The sequence below is a fragment of the Aureobasidium pullulans genome, assembly GCF_000721785.1.
Source record: "Aureobasidium pullulans EXF-150 unplaced genomic scaffold scaffold_7, whole genome shotgun sequence".
In the NCBI taxonomy this organism is placed as follows: Eukaryota; Fungi; Ascomycota; class Dothideomycetes; order Dothideales; family Saccotheciaceae; genus Aureobasidium; species Aureobasidium pullulans.
The window spans coordinates 150,626-168,615 of NW_021941027.1; the positions used below are offsets into that span (position 1 = coordinate 150,626).

At 49.7% G+C, this 17,990-nt stretch overlaps 8 protein-coding genes across 8 annotated transcripts; 3 read left to right on the plus strand and 5 right to left on the minus strand.

Annotated features, from left to right (window-relative positions):
• The first annotated feature begins 75 nt into the window (after positions 1-75).
• M438DRAFT_192741 (uncharacterized protein) lies at positions 76-1,050 on the plus strand. Its single transcript, XM_029899266.1, has one exon. It carries the CDS (start codon positions 132-134, stop codon positions 900-902), a length of 771 nt encoding a protein of 256 aa, XP_029761443.1. The 5' UTR covers positions 76-131; the 3' UTR covers positions 903-1,050.
• M438DRAFT_192776 (uncharacterized protein) lies at positions 1,051-2,104 on the minus strand. The gene is made up of 2 exons (XM_029899267.1): positions 1,977-2,104; positions 1,051-1,882 (listed from the first exon to the last, which is right to left on the minus strand). The coding sequence occupies exons 1-2, from the start codon at positions 1,980-1,982 to the stop codon at positions 1,199-1,201; spliced, it is 690 nt and encodes a 229-aa protein (XP_029761444.1). The 5' UTR covers positions 1,983-2,104; the 3' UTR covers positions 1,051-1,198.
• A 1,146-nt stretch (positions 2,105-3,250) lies between these two features.
• Positions 3,251-4,504, minus strand: M438DRAFT_334174 (uncharacterized protein; the record flags this gene model as incomplete). The annotated part of the gene is made up of 5 exons (XM_029903688.1): positions 3,251-3,528; positions 3,610-3,680; positions 3,734-4,175; positions 4,232-4,268; positions 4,325-4,504. 5 exons carry the CDS (start codon positions 4,502-4,504, stop codon positions 3,251-3,253), a joined length of 1,008 nt encoding a protein of 335 aa, XP_029761445.1.
• A 1,050-nt stretch (positions 4,505-5,554) lies between these two features.
• M438DRAFT_344619 (uncharacterized protein) lies at positions 5,555-9,099 on the minus strand. Its single transcript, XM_029905269.1, has one exon. The coding sequence runs from the start codon at positions 9,047-9,049 to the stop codon at positions 5,663-5,665; it is 3,387 nt and encodes a 1,128-aa protein (XP_029761446.1). The 5' UTR covers positions 9,050-9,099; the 3' UTR covers positions 5,555-5,662.
• A 319-nt stretch (positions 9,100-9,418) lies between these two features.
• On the plus strand, positions 9,419-10,770 carry M438DRAFT_354357 (Metallo-dependent phosphatase; the record flags this gene model as incomplete). Its single annotated transcript, XM_029906947.1, has 3 exons — positions 9,419-9,559; positions 9,615-9,705; positions 9,761-10,770. The coding sequence occupies 3 exons, from the start codon at positions 9,419-9,421 to the stop codon at positions 10,768-10,770; spliced, it is 1,242 nt and encodes a 413-aa protein (XP_029761447.1).
• Positions 10,771-12,176: 1,406 nt separating this feature from the next.
• Positions 12,177-13,853, minus strand: M438DRAFT_404750 (uncharacterized protein; the record flags this gene model as incomplete). The annotated part of the gene is made up of 3 exons (XM_029909740.1): positions 12,177-12,549; positions 12,632-12,803; positions 12,954-13,853. 3 exons carry the CDS (start codon positions 13,851-13,853, stop codon positions 12,308-12,310), a joined length of 1,314 nt encoding a protein of 437 aa, XP_029761448.1. The 3' UTR covers positions 12,177-12,307.
• A 1,348-nt stretch (positions 13,854-15,201) lies between these two features.
• Positions 15,202-15,741, minus strand: M438DRAFT_344623 (uncharacterized protein). Its single transcript, XM_029905270.1, has one exon. It carries the CDS (start codon positions 15,637-15,639, stop codon positions 15,265-15,267), a length of 375 nt encoding a protein of 124 aa, XP_029761449.1. The 5' UTR covers positions 15,640-15,741; the 3' UTR covers positions 15,202-15,264.
• Positions 15,742-16,285: 544 nt separating this feature from the next.
• M438DRAFT_354360 (uncharacterized protein) lies at positions 16,286-17,469 on the plus strand (the record flags this gene model as incomplete). The annotated part of the gene is made up of 2 exons (XM_029906949.1): positions 16,286-16,595; positions 16,766-17,469. 2 exons carry the CDS (start codon positions 16,286-16,288, stop codon positions 17,467-17,469), a joined length of 1,014 nt encoding a protein of 337 aa, XP_029761450.1.
• Between the last annotated feature and the right edge of the window lie 521 nt (positions 17,470-17,990).

Here is a 17,990-nt window from a genome sequence, read left to right on the forward strand (position 1 = left end):
ATGCTTGTCTCGGATAAGAGATGCAAAACAATGACGCTCGTGTCTTGGCCTTCACATGCGTCGTCGCGCTTTCCTTCCGCATCTTCATCTTCTACAACAACCAATTGTTTCTACCTACTCGAGTATCGACTATGGCTTTGTTACTTCGCCAGACCTTTCAAACGGCCTTCCGACCTTTCAAACTTAGCACTATCCTCTCTTCTCAGTATTCTGCCTTTTCGTCTTGCCGCATACTCAACTCTCCCCAGCCACCATCTGATGCCGCATCAGATCGTGATGCCATGCGTCGAGAGCGAAGGCGCAAGAGGCATATCGAGAGATGCCAAAATGACTCCGAGTTTCGAGAAAAAGAATTGGAACGCGCCAGGGCATATCACAAGATGCGCAAAGCAAAGGACACTGAATGGCGTAGAGAGCATCTGCTCGCTCCAACCAGACGCAGGTTAGAGAACATCCGTGCAGATCCGTCTTTGTATCAGGCATACCTAGCCAAAAGTGCCGCATTCTTCCACAAATATCGTCTTGAGCAGCCGAGATATCGATGGCGAATTGCACTTTACGGTTGGTTCAACCGAAATAAAGACCATCTGTCTCAATTCACGTGGAAACGTTGGGAGCCCATCTACTACCCTGAAAAGGTCGAGCGGACGTGCGCCGCTTGTGGTGAGTTGAGGTTGTCTGGTACAAAGCTCTGGTTTAGGAGAAAGTCGTCCGACTCTGCTTCTGATTCTCAGCATGAATACGACTGCTTTCCTTGCTATGCCTTTTCAGATTGGTCAAGCATCGCGCCGATTCAGACAATGGGAAAATATCGTTTCTTTGAGCCCAGGAATCCTGAACTCATTGCCGTGCGTGATTCGCTCAAATCACCCAAATCCGCACAACAGGAGGATCCCAAATGATCTTCTCTCTGGCGTGCCCTCTTTGGACCATCATGCCAACATCAGAACAATCATGCATCTTGATGGCTGTGTGGCGAGGCACATACCGGACTACCATATCGATCACAAGGCCACTTCCACAGTTCAAGCAGTACTCAGGACCATGTCTTGTCGACTTGCAACGACTCTGAGGGATGGGGTCATCTGTATCTGTAACAATGCCAACCGGCACACACACTGTTTCATTCTGCGTACTGCATTCTCTATCTACCCCCGAGAACTCCAGGACGTTATCCTTCAGGCAAGCCCTCCGCTCTTCATTCATCGTCATCCCGAGTACCTCTCATCTCTCGTAACCATTTCACAAACCAATTCGGTTCATGATCGAATCCCTCGAATTTATCCAAATCGGAGGCATTGGGCCCTGGTGTGGCGTCGTCGATCAACTCAAGATCGGGATCCACCTCCACTCTGTCAAAGCAACTGCCCTTCACACCTCCACAACATCTTTCTCCATAACATCCTCCCTGGAAGACAGTTTTCATTTCATGTGCCGTCTTTCTCCACTGCGCTCTCTTACAACTGCCTTGCTGCTTTGCACAAGTAACATCTCCGAAACCAGCTCTGATGATGTAGAGATGGTGTTCAAAGAAGACGGGTTCCGCGGACATGTGAGCGTCGAAGAACTCGGCGTCAGTGGCGGTGATGTCGATGGCGGGAGAGCTATGAGCTTCGTTGTTGAGGGCGGCGACGAGGTTGACCAAGCAATCGTCAATCTCTTGAGGTGGGATGACGGCGCGATTGACCATGGAGCCCAGAGGTGTCTTTACGTGTGGTCTCCATGGAGGACGAATCGGACTGGCGGCGGCAACGTTGAGGAAGCCTAGGAAGGCGACCACGAGGAGAACGGACTTGTTCATCATGTTTTCGATTTGAGCTTGAGTTGATGTTTGTTGAGTTTTTGTGATGGAACTTGGGTTTTGTGGTGATGGAGGAAGTAAGTGATGATCTCGGTTTTATACCTTCAGGCGCAGATATTTTCCGTGGTGACTGGCTGCTATGACTGGCTGGAATGACTGACCTCCGTGCTGACATGTGCATCTTAAAGTCAGTCGGGATTACCCACTTTCCGCGCTGGAACAGCTATACGAACAAACTCATCGAACCTCACGCCCAGGAAGACGAGGAAATCGCTATTTATACCGCCACCGATTTGGAATCATTTTAGCATCGATTTTGATGGATTGCACACTTGTCGCCTTTGCTAAATCCATTCGATAACGGTGCTGCCTTCTTTACAAGCAATTTTTTCCCCATTTCGAGGCGAAAATCTTGTATCAATCTTGATGCTCGTAATTAAGCAAGTTTGGCAAGAGTCACCGTATCAACACATTCTCGCGCTCGAAGTCCATTGCTCTTTCCCAACCAATATCTCCCTGTTACCGCCTCCGTCTTCAAACCCTCATACCACCAACGAAATCAAATCCATCAACACAAGCAACAATGAAAAGCATCATCATCATCACCCTCACAACTCTCTTCGCCTTCAGTTAAGCCCTTCTGACACGTCCAATCCACTTCTCCACCGATAGCTCCAAACACCCGCACGATCAAGTATTCCGCAGACGAGAACACCCCCCACCATCAACCCCCCCACCACCATCCGCCCCTCCATCGCCACCACCCTCCTTCTCCTAAAACTCAAATTCAACAATGCAATTTCCGCCGACAAGATCTCCAGCAAATCAAGCCATGACCTTTAACCCCCACGTAGATATCAACACCTAAGTCGCCGCAAAATTTCTCACACATCGACTACTTTTTCCCTAGAAATTTGTCTTTTGAATTCTAAACAAATGAGGGTTTGATATCCGCGACGGGGGTGGGACGATTAGTGGTGAAATTGACATCATTGAGAATGGAATACCTCAGAGGAAGGAAACGATGGAAATGGAAATGTGGAAAGAAATGAGGGCATGGTTGTGAAAATAAAAGGACGCAAGACACTGATAACACAGTGAGTGGTTTCGTCTCTTGGATTTGAAAAAGGTTTGATTTCCTGCATTTCTTGATAGGGGGGGGTATTCAGCGAGTGTTAAGCGCAGAAAAGAAATACACAAAAGAGAAGAAAAGGTAAAGACTTGGTAAAGAGATTGACTAGCCAGGACAACCAGTTCTGTCCCCAATCCTAGTGCTTGCCATCCCCTCCATGAAACATTCTCCATCGCCATGAAAATCCTTCCCCTGATATACAATCCCTCCATCCGTGGAGATATTCAACAGAAGCAACCCAATGACACAAAAACGCCCAACCCCCAACGCTTCATAAAGATTCAAAAGGCACAGTTGAAAGAGAAAGTCAACATCGTTTAGACATAGACATCTCTCTCCTTGGCGACTGGACGAGCGTTGTGATCCTTGGTAGTCCAGGAACCACTGATGGTAGTCTCACCCACACTGGAACCGTCGAAGGTACCGTTGCGAGGACGAGACGACAGTGAGAGACTGCGCAGACGTTCGGAGTTGGGTTGTTTCTTGTTGCGGTCGGTGTATTTGCGGTAGAGAACGCGACAGGCGGGTAGGCAGGCGCAAGTGATTTGTACGGCGGGTTCGATGGTAGTCCAGATGGCAGGGTTGACGAGGATCCCTGTGATGGGATTAGCAAATGAATATTGATGTAGAAGGGGAAGAAGAATGGAACATCATGGAAGAAAGAAGGGTAACGTACAAGTCGCGTCGTGTCCCTGGTTCTTCAACTCGACCAAGACGGCCAGACGAATGATTCCAAAGACCAAGGAGCTGTGTAAAAGTTAGTCTGAGGAAACGTGTATGTGAGAATAAAAGTGACTTACATGACCCAAAGGAAACAAGCGGCGGCCACACCAATCTTCTGCTTGAAAGGCAGCTCAAGTCTCTGAATCTCACGGAAAGGCAAGAGAAGGATGAGAAGATCGGTGATGACGTTGGGAATCTGCATGCCGTAGTAGTAGGGAACGAGAGAGATACAAGAGCCAGGAGTGAAAGGCTTCCAGGCCTTGTGGACGGGTGTGCACATGAAGATTCCGGTAAACATGACGCCAGTGCACCACATGATCATGATAGCAATCAAGGTACTGGTCATGAGCTTGAAGTCGCGGTTGGGGAAGAGGCGTCGGTATTGATAGAGAATCGAAAGCTTGGTGAAGGTGACGCAGAGAGGGTATTGGATGACACCGGTGAACTGAATCTTTAGGAAGGCATCGAGGTCGGCGGCGCTCACGGTTGCTGCAGGACGACCCATTCCATGCTCGATGACTGTAATAAAATTAGATATGATTATGAGGTAGCGGAGAATAGTCCGGAGTATTTACGCAAGGAGCCGCTGATGTCGAGACCGATCTTGAACATCTACGATCTCATATCAGTAATTGCGGAGTAAAGCCTCGACAATCTGATGACCTTACCCAAGCGATGATGATGAGCCAGTCATCGAAGTAGAGGCGGATGCGCAGAACATGTCTGGCGAGAAGGCGCAGGCCGAGAGCGATGGTAGGAACAACAATGGCGACGACGGTAGCGGCAACGAGTCTGTGGGCAATGCTGCCGGTGTGCACTACCTCAGTAGAAGCGGCTGAAGTCGACATGGTGTAAGATTGTTCTGACAATGTCGTTACGCCGAGTGTTGATGATGTCGTCGATAAAGCGCGCAGAGACGAAAGATTAAGACGCCGAAGCTCGAATTAAACGAGTGTGAACGCGCGTGCAAGCTTGTGCCGAGTGAAGCTTTTCAGAAGATGAATTGACAGCGGGCTTGTAAATGAGTTCGGGGGTTGAGCTTGTGAAAGTTGCCTTCTTCTGCCTCCAAAAGTGTGTGACGAAATGATATCGAAGGTGGTGTTCCCGAATGAACTTATCTTGCATCTGAACCCAGCTCACGCCTTGTCATATGGGACCACCAAAGATTGGGAATGTGCTAGGTATATCGGTCCCGAGTACGGAGTACCCGATGGACAGGTTACAGCATATTGATTAGGGTAAGAGGAGGGGAACCAGTCAGGCTTATTCGAGGGATCGATCTAGAGCGAAGTCCAAACGAAGGAATCTCCAGTGGGTTTGTTCCTCGAAAAGTGCTTGGTTGCATTCACATATGTATTGGATCACCCTTTTCGAAGAGTCGTGGGATTTGTGTCTCAGGCAAGAACATGCCGACAACCGCATCAGGGCTTGCGCCAGCCTCTTCGATGGACCCGTGGCTACGTAGCCGGAGACCTACTCGCTGCTCGAAACAGTCGACTGCGCATGGGTGCATGGAATCCAACTGTCGTCGCTGCAAGCAACTGACAGCACCTGCAGGTCATATCTTTGGCTTCGCACCGTCGCCGGGGAGCAGTCTGTGCAAGACGGAGAGCCGCACTGTCGGTGGAAGCTACCGGGGAAACAGAAAAGGGTCCATCTTGCATGCACGATCTTCCCTCATTCCGGCTATGGACATGACGGAAGGTCGCAGAACTGGGAGATTTTTACAGGCGCCGTGCAGCAGGCAAAAAAGAAACACGAGGGGAAGATGGAAGTGTGGTTGGGCTGACAAGCGTTGTCGATCACTTCTCTCGGTTGAACCTGCCATTTTCGCTTGCTACACCCTTGTTTGACTTGTCAAACCTGCTGCACGACATCTGTTTGGGTTTTTACATTTACACTTTCGGACGGAGCTCCTTGCATACCAATTCTTGATTATTTTGTCATGAACGATTGCAGAATGCTTGATTCTACGCTATTTGGTCATCTGGGATGATGTTTATACTCTATGCTGCAACAGCCATCATTGCTCCCTTGCTCCACGTCTTTACTCTGGTTTCATCAAGACCGTCATTCACCTTGCGCCTCAAGACCTCGAGAGTTGCCGCATCCACATCACCGACCTTTGATCTCATGTCTAACCAGGCAAGCACGCCGGTTCTGGTTACAAGGCTGGTTGCACCACCAACGGCAGCCACTCTGTAGGCAACCTTCAGCACTGCATCCTTGACACCCTTCGGCGCCGATGGTGAAGCGAACAAATCCAGAATCTTCTCCATGCAGTTGCGGGGGAGCAAAAGGTGAACATCTTGGAGTGTCCGTGTGCCGAGGATTATAAACTCGAGAACAAACTCAATCTCTGCCCAGTGCTTGTCATCTTCTTCGGGCGTCTCAAGCACAGACTTATCAACCCAGTAATTAGCCAACTTTCCGACATTCCAGATGGGACCCTTGTTTAGGTACTTGTTGACCTTGGGATACATGAAATGCGAAGGGTCTTGGAGAATACTGAGAGCCTGCGTAGCGAACACACTGGCGATGTAAGGAAGTGGTTGTTGTGCAATGGGGGGCGACATTTCGGAGACGGTTTCTGAAAGCTCACCAAGCAAGAGATAGATCTGATCCTTGTCGTCATTCGTGGACTCCTTCACCTTAGCCATGAGTTTGCGAATCGCTGCATGTGCTTGCAGTCTGACAGAACTATCCTTTGAAGACAAGCACAGAATGAGGCTGTCGATGTCGCCGTTCTCAAGGGACTCCTCCAACTCCTTTTGTTGCCATCTACTCAGCTCAGGGTGATTATGCTTTTCGACAGGAGGCTCAGAGAAGGCAAGCGGTTGTCTTGTTGACTTCTTTTCAGACGAAGCTGCTGGCCCTGCAGTTTTATCATCCTCTGACTGTCTGCGAGACGCGACTGATCGAAGTGTAGGTTCGAGCTCGATTGATGAGACGACAGGTAGGTCCGACACTCTTTGTCTGATAAGCTGCAATAACTCGACATCCTCGCCCGTAAGCTTGAGTAGCTCAAGGAAGCGAGAGAACCACATTAACACGTTCGAGCGGTCAGATGCGGCCAGGTTAGAGGTGAACGGAATCTGTTCCAGGCAGACAGTGACTAGCACGCTGAGGATCTTGCCGTGATCAGATCCACCAGCCAACTCGTCGAGATCATCAAGATACTTGATTGGCTTTCTGACAAGGCGACCGAGACACTCATCAATGAAGGTGTACAGGGCATCACTCGGCTTCCAAGCCTCATCGTCTGCCAGACTGGCAATCAGAGCATTTACTGGCGGTTGCTTCGTTTGTTGTTGGAGGATGCCATGCTCGTCAATAACTGACTGAAGCAAGTTGATGAACTCAGACCCGGTAGATTGGTCCACGGGAGTCTGTGCGCTCAAACGAAGAAGCGTGGTGAATGGAGAAAACTTGAGCGAACCCTGTTTGTGCCACCAACGCATACCTGCAGAGCATTGGGCAATGACGAGTAGATGTTGCAACTCCAACAGACGGAAGGCGTAATTCTCGCTATCTGAGGTTACCGTCTCGACTCTCGACATGGCAACAGTCAACGCCTGGGAAACATCGAACTTTTCTTCCAGCGCGGCCTGCGGTGTAACTTGATAGTACATGCGAAGCAGTCTTGAGATGGCCTCCTTCTGAAGAATGTTGTCGTCTGAGACTTTGCGGAAAGCAGCAATTACATCCTTGACGTGAGGGCATCTTTGACAGAATTCCGCAATCAGTCTGATAGATCCTTCTTTCCAGAGGGGGTTGCCTTCGGTCGCTGCAACGTTGAATGCTTGCAGAACTTGCTGCAACTTTTGGAAAGCAACCACCAAGATACGAACAGCAAACAAAGTGATGAGGTCGGAGGACTGATTCAGAGACTTGGTCAGGATCCTTTGAGTGAGAGGTAGAGGCAGAATGTTTTCGATGGCAATTGAGACTGGCGGAGGGCAGCTTGTGTAGTGATCTTGCGCTCCGAAGTACTTGGGGAAAGGAACTTGGACAGATGAAAAGAGGAAGGACGCGTATCCAATCCATGTGTTGGTGAGTTTTGGCTCGAAAGAGAATTTCTCTCCCCTTGCGAAGTAGTAATCTGCGATGATCTCAGGAGCAGCAGTGAAGATTGAGAGCAGGATGTCCCTCTCTTCTTCGCTCGCATATGGTTTGAGAGTTTGCGAAAAGCCGGACAGGATAGTGTTCCGTACAGTGACTTGGCCTTGGAATTTGTTGTACCAGTCGACGGAGTCCAGTCCAAGGTCGAGTGCGAGGTCCGCGTCGACATCGTCATTCTGGTCTCTGGTGTGTCGCTCGCTGCCTGGAGGGTACCAACCACTGAGACGTAAAAGACCAAGAGAAGGTGTGGTACTGACAAGCTTCAAGAAGGATATCGTTGCTGACTTGCCACGGATGAGGGTAGAGTCGTCGCCGGTCGGGCTTTCTGTGGCGGCGAAAGTGCGAAGAGCAGCAAGAACACCGGCCAGAGAGCGTTCGCTAATCGTCTGGGTCTTGGTTGCACGAGCGATAGTCTCATCACGTAGGATACCAGTTTCCAGCGTTTTGAAGGTTTCTTGAAGAGCGTCGGCTGAATCGTCCTTTAGGTGGTCAAACAAAGCCTTGATGATATGACCATTCTTGAGAATATCAATCTTGGCGCCTTCTCCTTGGTACTTGAAGTTCGCAAGCAGATAACGGACGGCGTTGGAGCGTACGGAAGGACCAGATCCACTCTTTACCAAACAGAGATTACGAGCCACAATCTTGGACTCGAATGTGAAGTCACGTTTTGAGTAGACCTGCTTAGCCATAAGACCGCCATCAAATGAGACCATTTCGGTGAGTATACGGAGCGAGGGCGAAATAACATGTTCCTTGTGCTTGGGGGCAGAGACACTTCTCGAGATGAGCTTGAGCTGAGCATGGTTCAATAGAGTCTTGATAAGCAAGATGCCGTATTCGCGAGATTCGAGAAGAGTAGCGATTGTCTTTAGGAGTAAGGCCAGAATGGATGAGACGGATGAAGCCAAGTAGTCATTGTTGGTCTGGTTTGCAAAGCCCCAAGCTTGCATAAAATCGGGAAGATATTCAGCATCCTTGTCGCGAGCAGCCTTCAATTTGGCAGCATCCAGATAGTCGTTGAGAATGTTGATCTTGGCCGGGCGATTGGGCTCGTCCTTTTCGTAGAGGATGAGCTCCAGAAACTGCTTGAAAGATTGGATACCATTTCTCAAATCCTGAACACCGTCTTGGCTGAATGAAAGAAGTTCCTGAAGCTGGCGAGCGGAGAAGATATCTGTGGCCGGGATCACAGCGACCGGAGGCTGTGTTTTCGGGCGCTTGTTATCCCTTACTTCTGAGCCATCGGACTCTGCGAATCTTTTTGACATCTTATAAAAGTTGGTTGATATGATGAAGACGTCCAGGCCTTGCAGAAAACATCATCCTGCGACAGGCTTGGCATCAGATTGGAGAAGTTTTTAGGGTTTGGCGGAGATGGCGGGAGCATCCGGCGATTGGAACGGCTCGGCATACGTGAAGACGCTCGGACATTCGGTGGTGTTGGAGTGTTGGAGAGGCGGAGAGGCGTCAAGTTCCTCGAATTGTGTTATTCGCGCCGTCGTGTATATTGTTCTGGGAAAGCTGTCGTTTCGTGCGCGCCATCATCTCGCGACGACTGTTGCCTTACAAGTTTCTCCGGGACAGGAGTCAGATCACCACGGTTGGCCGATCGGCATTGCACGCGACATAATTCTGGAATGAGCGATCTCGATAAAGCCATCGCGCAGTTGCGCTCATGTCGACCCATACCTGAGACGCAGGTCAGAGAGCTGTGCTACAAGGCACGAGAGCTGCTGATCGAAGAGGGCAATGTCGTCACAGTCAATGCGCCCGTCACGGTATGCGCTCCTTCCCTGCTCTCTACTCTGACTTTCTTCTTCTGACGCATGGCAGATATGCGGTGATATCCACGGCCAGTTCCACGACTTGATGGAGCTCTTCCGCGTCGGCGGTGATGTTCCCGACACCAACTATCTCTTCATGGGTGCGCATCCTTCGCGACTTCCGACTCCAGCTTCCTTCCTAACTCATGAACTCAGGCGACTTTGTCGACCGCGGCTTCTACTCGCTCGAATCCTTCCTCCTTCTCCTCTGCCTCAAAGTCCGCTACCCCGATCGCATCACCTTAATCCGCGGAAATCACGAATCACGTCAGATCACCACCGTCTACGGCTTCTACGATGAATGTCTGCGCAAATACGGCAGCGCCAACGTCTGGCGGTACTGCTGCGAGGTCTTTGACTACCTCGCTCTGGGTGCTCTGATCCTTGGTGCCGCCTCCGAACTTGGTCCTACTTCTGCCGAGCTGCCTTCAGACGCAGGCCAGCCCATACCCGAATCTCTCGAAGACGTCGAGATCGAAATCATCAACTCACACAACCAAGTCATGAACCGCTTCCCTCGCGCAAAAGCTTCGACCGAGTCGTCGGTGCCCAACATCCCCTCAAATACTGGCCCCGCTGGTACAGGCGCAACATCATCAAGCGGCGGATCTGTATCAAATCCTGGAGGTGCCGTGTTGTGTGTACACGGCGGTCTAAGTCCTTTGATCGACAGCATTGATAAGATCAGGCTCATCGATCGAAAGCAAGAAGTCCCCCACGAAGGTGCCATGTGCGACCTTCTCTGGTCAGATCCAGACGAGATAGACGGCTGGGGTCTATCACCACGAGGAGCTGGCTTCCTATTCGGTGCTGATATCGTCAAGCACTTCAACCACAAGAATGACCTCAGTCTGATAGCCCGAGCGCATCAACTCGTTATGGAAGGTTTTAAGGAAATGTTCGACAACACCATCGTTACTGTCTGGAGTGCTCCCAACTATTGTTACCGCTGTGGAAACGTCGCCGCCATCTTGGAGTTGTCAGAAGATGGAAGCAACGGTGGCTACACACCACGCAGCAATGGTGAAATTGACCGATCAGCAGGGATTGTGTCTGAACTGGAACTCAAACAAGGGCCTGGCAGGAGGTATCGCGTCTTCGAAGCCGCGCCGCAAGATTCCAGGGGAATGCCTGCAAAGAAGCCCGTTGCTGATTACTTCTTGTAATTCTCGTCGGACCATTCATAGCACCTCTGCCACCGACTTGTTGTTCGGTCACCACATCCACGACCACGTCGTTGTCGTTCTTGTCGATGGAATCGACTACCATTACGCAATGCACCGCGATCCCCCGATACGAGTCGCATTGGCAACTGCCACTTCCTCGACAAGCCTTTCCATTCCTCATCGGCCACTGTACAGCACGGCCACGAGAAGTACCATCACAGTGGTGTCGGGAATTGCTGGGCCGATGGTCTCGAGATCATTTGACTTTGCACTTCGACTCCTCCGCCGGCGGTCGGTGGAGTTCTGGGCGCGCCATGCCCAGCGTGAGAATCCAAAAGTAACGGAAAAAGAAGGGATATACCTTTATTGATGACTACAACAACGAATTTCCTCAATTCTTCTTCGACATGGCATTGCAACCATCAAGGTCTGAGCATGGCATTTCTGATTCTTTGTCTCAAATGCAATAGGACTCTCGATAGATACCCCCTTTCCACACAAGGATATACATTATGTTCTTGACTATACGTTCCAGAATTTCTCTTCTGTCCTCACAGCACTGCATGTAAGCAATTGTGATATATGCATGACCACGTCGTTTCTTCATCATTGTCATTGATGTTGCCATAGCGTTCCTTTCCCACGTCCCCCTATCCTAAAATCTGTCACATTTAGCCATCTCCTGCGGCCACGCCTGGTGTCGTAAAATGCACAATGTTTTTCAGATCGGCATAGTCGTCCGCAGAGAGGCGCTGACTATCACACTCTTAGTAGAAGGCTGCACTAATCTTAAAAACATTGTGCATTTCTACGGCATTGCGCGTGACAAAGTTCTGCACACGGGGAGGCCCGAAAAAGCCCCGCACGCCAACCCCCAAACAAAAAAAAAAGTTCTCACCTTCCACCCATGTTTCTTTTAGGTCAAACAAGTCACAAAACAATGGCAAAAGAAGTATCTTCCGACACGGGGAATTGAACCCCGGCCTCCTCGGACCTAGTTGTTTCTTTGGGGAGAAACGGTTTGAGAGCGAGAAATCCTAGCCACTAGACCATATCGGATTTGATCGATGAAACTGTGGTAAGATCGTATATCTTATTTCAATCTTTGGAGGAAGGAAGATAGAGAGGGGTTGGTGGTGCGACCTTGCTTACATCGGGTAGTAGTGTATAACGTAGACGTAGCCGTAAAGAAATTGATCTGGCACCAAACTCGGTCCCGCCTATAAGGCCTTGCAACCATACCTGCAAAAAGGGCAGGATACTTTTGATGATCAAGTACATGTCCATTGAGAGCGATACTGCCCCTTAATCTCTTCGGACCTACATCAAAAACCAAAAATCATTGTGCCTTTTTGCAGGTATGGTTACCCCTAAAGGGGAGAGCGAAAGAGTGGGTGATTGTGCGTCATTGTTTGGAAAGATCAGATAAAAGTACAAAATCCAATTAAACGTGAGAGTATGGAAGTGATGTAAAGCACAGCGACAGTGAAGAAAACTAGCCTGCTCTGCTCATCTGACTGTATAAGATCTGCCAGGCTCACTTTCCCAACTCTCTGACCTTCAACCCTCCGTATCCATAGAGTCTTCTGTACACTTCACCCTCGACTTGCTCCAGCAACTCTTTGAGAGCCTTTTCTGTGGTAGTGCGGAAGCTCGATGACATGAGGCGTTTTCCTCCGTCTTGAGGGCGCTCGACGATGTGGGCGCCGTGGAGACCGCTGTAGGAAGAAGTGACGAGCATGAAGTTGACTTTCTCGGGGTGAAGGTAGCGGCAGTTTTCTAGTGAAGAGAAGGCATTAGCGACTGACTGGCTGATGAGGGCAGAGTGAGTGATGGGTACCGATGATTTGAGTGCGCAGACCGATGATGCTGTTTTCGATGTTGTTCATGTTTGGCGATGGTGTGATTTGTATTTCATCTTGTCTTGTTGGCTTGAGAATTGATGGGAGCATGGTGGGGAAGAATGTTGACATAAGATTGAGGAGAGAATTACAAGTCGGCGTTTGTAGTACGTGATTGAGAGGAGAAAGAGACTGGAGTATGTCGAGCAAGAAGTCAAGTGTGAGAGCCAGCGTGCCACGATGACCCTCACTCAAATTTCAAACCATTCACTGCGGCAAATGAACACCAAGTAACTTCTCAGCATTCTTGTAACAGATCATCTCCAACTCTTCTTTGCTCACCATACCGCTCGACTCGACCTCCTCAATGAACTTCAACCCCTTCTCATTGCCACTGAACGGATAGTCAACAGAGTATAAGATTCTGTCTCTTTCACACATCCTTAGCAAACAGCTCAAGGGCGCCAAGCTGAACATTCCAGAAGTCGTGATCCAAAAGTTTTCTTTCCACACTTGTTCAAGGCCTCGCTTGTTGTCTGGTGCCCAAGATGCGGAGGTTGATATGATACGATCGAGCTGATAGGGTAACATCTCACCCATGTGACCAATGATAATCTTCAACTTTGGGTATTCGTCGAAAAGCCCAGATGCCCAGAGACGCAGAACGTGAAGCCCAGTCTCAGAATGCCAGCCCCAAGCTGCTATGCTCATCATGATCGCCGCCTTTTCGCCAAAGTTGCCACGGTAGTGAGGCATCCACTCATCTGCTGCAAATGTGGGATGGATATAGATCGGCACATCCAGTTCTTCGGCTTTCGCAAAGACGGGTCGGAACGACTCGCCATCGTAGAAGGTACCATTGCAGTGATTGTTTATCAGAGCTCCAACAAACTTGTGCTGTTTCACGCAGCGTTCGAGCTCGGAGGCTGCAGAAGAGGGAGAAGCCATGGGTAACAAAGCAAACGCGGCGTAGCGTGGTTGGTCTTTGATTGCGGATGCTAAATTGTCGTTTGTCGCGCGGCACTCGTCGGGAGAAGCATTGAGAGGGCTATGTGAGAGTACTTGCAGTGATACATTGCCGTTGTCCAGGGCCTCAAGACGGTCAGAACCGAGAGAGGTAAGCTTGTCAATCAGAGGCTTAGGGAATTGTGCATATGGATCCTCGCGCCCTGTGTCGGCGAGATGCTTGCGGACATTTTGAGAGAGGTAGTGCTCCTCTAGAGTAATCATCGGAGGCACCATTATGGTTGCCTCTATCGATGTCGCTCAGGGCTTGAAATATGAAGCTATTGGTGGTCGATGGGAATAGGCAAGAACATAGGAGGCACTATGGATTTGGGTAGCAAAAGTTGTTTGAACAACGTGAATCAAGCGAGAAGGGGTATCCTGGTCTGCTTCTGTTCTTCCCATGAGTCTTTATAGTTCTTACTGACAATCAGAGGGTCGCGGGCAACAATGTCCGAGTGTCCGACTCAACAAATCGTGACATCACGGGCAATCTTTCCTCCGTACCTTCACGGCGGAGCCAGGCAACAGCAAAGTGAGTGGTGTACTGACCGTATTCTTCATCAATAGCGCACGCGCGGCCTTCCAGATGTCATAGAAGTTACGTTCGGGCATAGGAGTTATGAAGGCGACAAGAGCTGAAAGCCGTCAAAGGTGGGACAGGTGTCGGCAGAAGTTCGTGCCGAGTCGCCCGCTAAACAAGAAACAATACTGTCTTAGCTGTTTGCACTTCGAGCTTGTACAAAATATCTTCGTTTAGACTCTGCCGGTCCATTCATCATCAAGAGCAGGAGGTTGGCGATCACCTCCAAAAACTTCCGTAATGTGCCAAAGTTACCCGATTCGAAGAGTTCGGTAGCTTACTCGAAGGAGAAGTCCAATGATAACCCTTACCTTACAAGATGCTCCATCAGCGCTTGATTTCACTATACATTCTTCTAGTCAACAGCAGTAAACTTCAAGATTGATCCTATAGATGCGAAAAATGATAGAGCGCCATTTGAAGGTGTACACCATTTAAGTAATCCGATCCGATTCTCTATAGCGGAATTTGTTATTGATGTGTCGGCCGCCGTAATATACAAAGATAGTAAAAAAGTTAAATAGTTAAAGCTTTCTATAAAGAGGCTTGAAAAAGGGGAGAATTAATCTTACTAGACGAGTCCTATATTTTTACTTAGATAAGCTAGTGCATACCTATACGTGTAAGTCTTAATTAGCTCTTCTTCTTTATCACTATCCACGTCGACAGTACAGAAACGGCAATAAGAAGAGGAACGCCAAGCCCGACTCCAATTCCGGCCCCTAGCCGAACCGCTCGCTGATGTCTCCTCCTCAACCTCGCCTCTGCACTCTCAATCGCCTCTCCAGTAAAGTAGTTACCGACCAGAAAGCTGTCGCTGTTGTCGAAGTAAGGGTAAGTCAGACGACTGTCGTGACCAAGCGGCCGTCCATCCTGGCCTAGCACATCCGGCTGAGCGACGTCAAGCTGCATGAGCACTCCTGTCGCAAAGCGTGCAAGGACCGCCTCGCGACTGGCCTCGGACCCATTCATGTACGTGAAATTGTCCAGACTCGGAGGAAACGTGATTGAACTTGGCGGAGGTACAGATGTGTCTGGTACGGCGTCAGCAAAGATCGTGGCAAATCATTGGGCTGACTGACTGTATTGCCAAAAGATCCGACTCTCGTTCACGCAGTTGCCTCCGTCTGTGATGCATGGCAAGTCCCAGGTCAGCTGTACTGGGTAGTTTTGGTTGGCACCTGTCCATGAAACATTGTACACGGCTCCGCGAAGTATGATTGCAGGTGGGCCGGCATAGTCCTTAGGGATCGTGGGATAGACATTTTCAGGCCATGAACAGTCGTTGTGATTCTGGCTTTGGCCTTCTCGACCGCACCAGATGAATGAAGTTAAGCATAGCCGTGTGTATTCCGGACAGGTTCTGCTGCTCGCGTCAAAGGCTCTACATAATCTCGCGAGTGAGATTGTGAGAGCAAGTATTTGACGGAAGAGGACCATTGTTGGATGGAAGATGCTAGGAGGCGCTGTATCACGCGAAACACAGGCGTGCTTTTATTCTTGATTGCTTTATAGCACATCCTCTACTACGAGCTTGATGGAGTGGATGATATCATGTGCTTGGCAAAAGTTGATGATTCCTGTTATCCGAGTCCTGTCAGGTATCTCTTATTAGCTTGCTAAGGGAAACAGACTTGGGCTCGGATATTGACAAATGTTCATGCTCTTGGCGAATGTGGAAGGATGAACTTGACGTGATGTACTCGCTTGGCATTCCTACAATACCGGAAATAAAATAATACCCGCCCGAACGTCGCAAATCCTACCAGCCTTGCCTTTCTTACAGTACTACCACCTTTACCGTCTGCCTCTTACTCGGACTGTGTACTTCTAGATTGTTTCTCTGTCGTCCTCACTAGCGACCGGCTTATCGTGACACTTGAGGTCAAGCTTAGAGGGTGAAGCGAAAGTTGGGCCGATGATTACAGATTGCATTCTTTCGATTGCTTCCCAACCGTCCGCTCCGGCTACTGGCCCACCATCTTCCTTAACATCTACCAACCTCAGAGGGAAGTACGACTACCTCTTCTCTTCTTCCTGCGCGCAGCTAGAAGAAGAACCGAAGCATAGTGGACACTAAACGAACATGTCTGTTAAGTTTCTGGACATTGCACCCGCACTACCCGCAAGCGTAGCATTGGTCTACGTTACCTCCTTCACAAATGTGTGGAATCACGTACTGCCTTCTTGGATTAATGCAGAAGCCAGCGATGTCCAAATCAACTGCAAGCCCCAAATGCTCGACGAGGAAGCCAAAGGGCAGAATCCTACGTCGATACCCGATCGGAAAAGCCCGCTAGAAGCGTCTTCTTTTCTGTTGCACATGGGTCACCACAGTCTTACCACTACCAAATTCTTCAGCGACGATCAGTCCTGCTCGATTAATGCATGTATTGGTCAGCTTGGTCTTGTGGTTGCTGAGCTCGCTGTCTACTATTACCGCACTGGCATCTGGGTCCAAAATCAGCTGATCCTCTTGGGGGCGTGTTGGGCTGTATGATGATACGATCGCTGTGGCCAACGCTGCACCCTGTTTTCGATGAAATATCATCTTTGCTCATTGCAGCAACCGCAATCGGTGCTATACTGCCGCAAGACTCGCCCAAGGAGTCGAAGACGTATTCTGCGGACCAGAAGACCAGCGAGTCCAGCACTGGTGCGTCTTTGACAACAGGAGAGGAAAAAGAGCCACAGCGCCTACTGGTCCACATGCACATCTTTAGCGTTACGGCGCTGCTCATCTTCCTGCTAGATCGCCACGGACTCTCAAGTCCCACTGGATATCTTGCGTGGCGGCGTCTTTGGATACCTATCCTCCTGATCACACTTCGGGGCGCTATCGAAGATTGGCGTGTGACAGGGCAATACAGTCGGGCTTTTACATCGCACGTACAAGCCTGGATCCACAAGACTTATGCGTTCATGCCGCAAAATGCCTATTGGGGTATCTATCGCCCCCTTTCCGCGATAGCACCCTTCCTCATTTGTGGCGCGATGACCAGTTTTCTGACTTCATGTCTTGGATTTCAATATCTGATTCTAGGACTCCCGCGCACTGGCCCCTCATTCAGGGATGGAGGGATGTTGGGGGCGATTGTGTATGTGAGCGTTGCTTGTGTGGTTCTGGTGCTGAGGGGACGGGACATGGGACAAGGTACTGATATGCGTATGTGGAGATATAACATGGCTATTCTTGCGGCTTTTGGACAGACTGTTACGGGGTTGGTGGGGTTTGCTGGGGTGTTGTTTGTATTGAAGTGGTCATTTTGAAGTGGCCGTGTTAAGTGATTTGAAGAGGGGGGCAGTGCTCTCAATGGCTTGAGGGCTCCATGGAGTGGAGGAGAGGCTTCACTCCAATAGTGTGGAGTAAATTGGAGTAACAGGTGGCCACTCCATGGAGTTCCACCCTCCCCTAGTGCTAAACTTTGTCACGCGTGGAGCTGTAGAAATGCACAGTGATTCTGAGTAGGACTGCTTCGCCCACAGAGAGCGGCGCTCTAGAGCTCTCTCTCTGGATCTAGCTCTGGTTTTCAAAATCATTATGCATTTCTACAGGTTTTTTAATGTACATCGCTGCGACAAGAGAGTTGATGTGACGAAATCCGGCACACGGGGAGGACGAAGCTGCCTGAAGGGGATGTCCCTACGCCGAGTCAGGCATAGCGACGTTTCTTTCAAGAAGGAGGCGAGCTTCTGCCGGATCGAATATCTCCGGTCGCCTAGTCTCAACTTCCATGAATCCTACCACTTTTCCTACCTACCCTTCTATCTCTAAGACCATGTTTACTCAA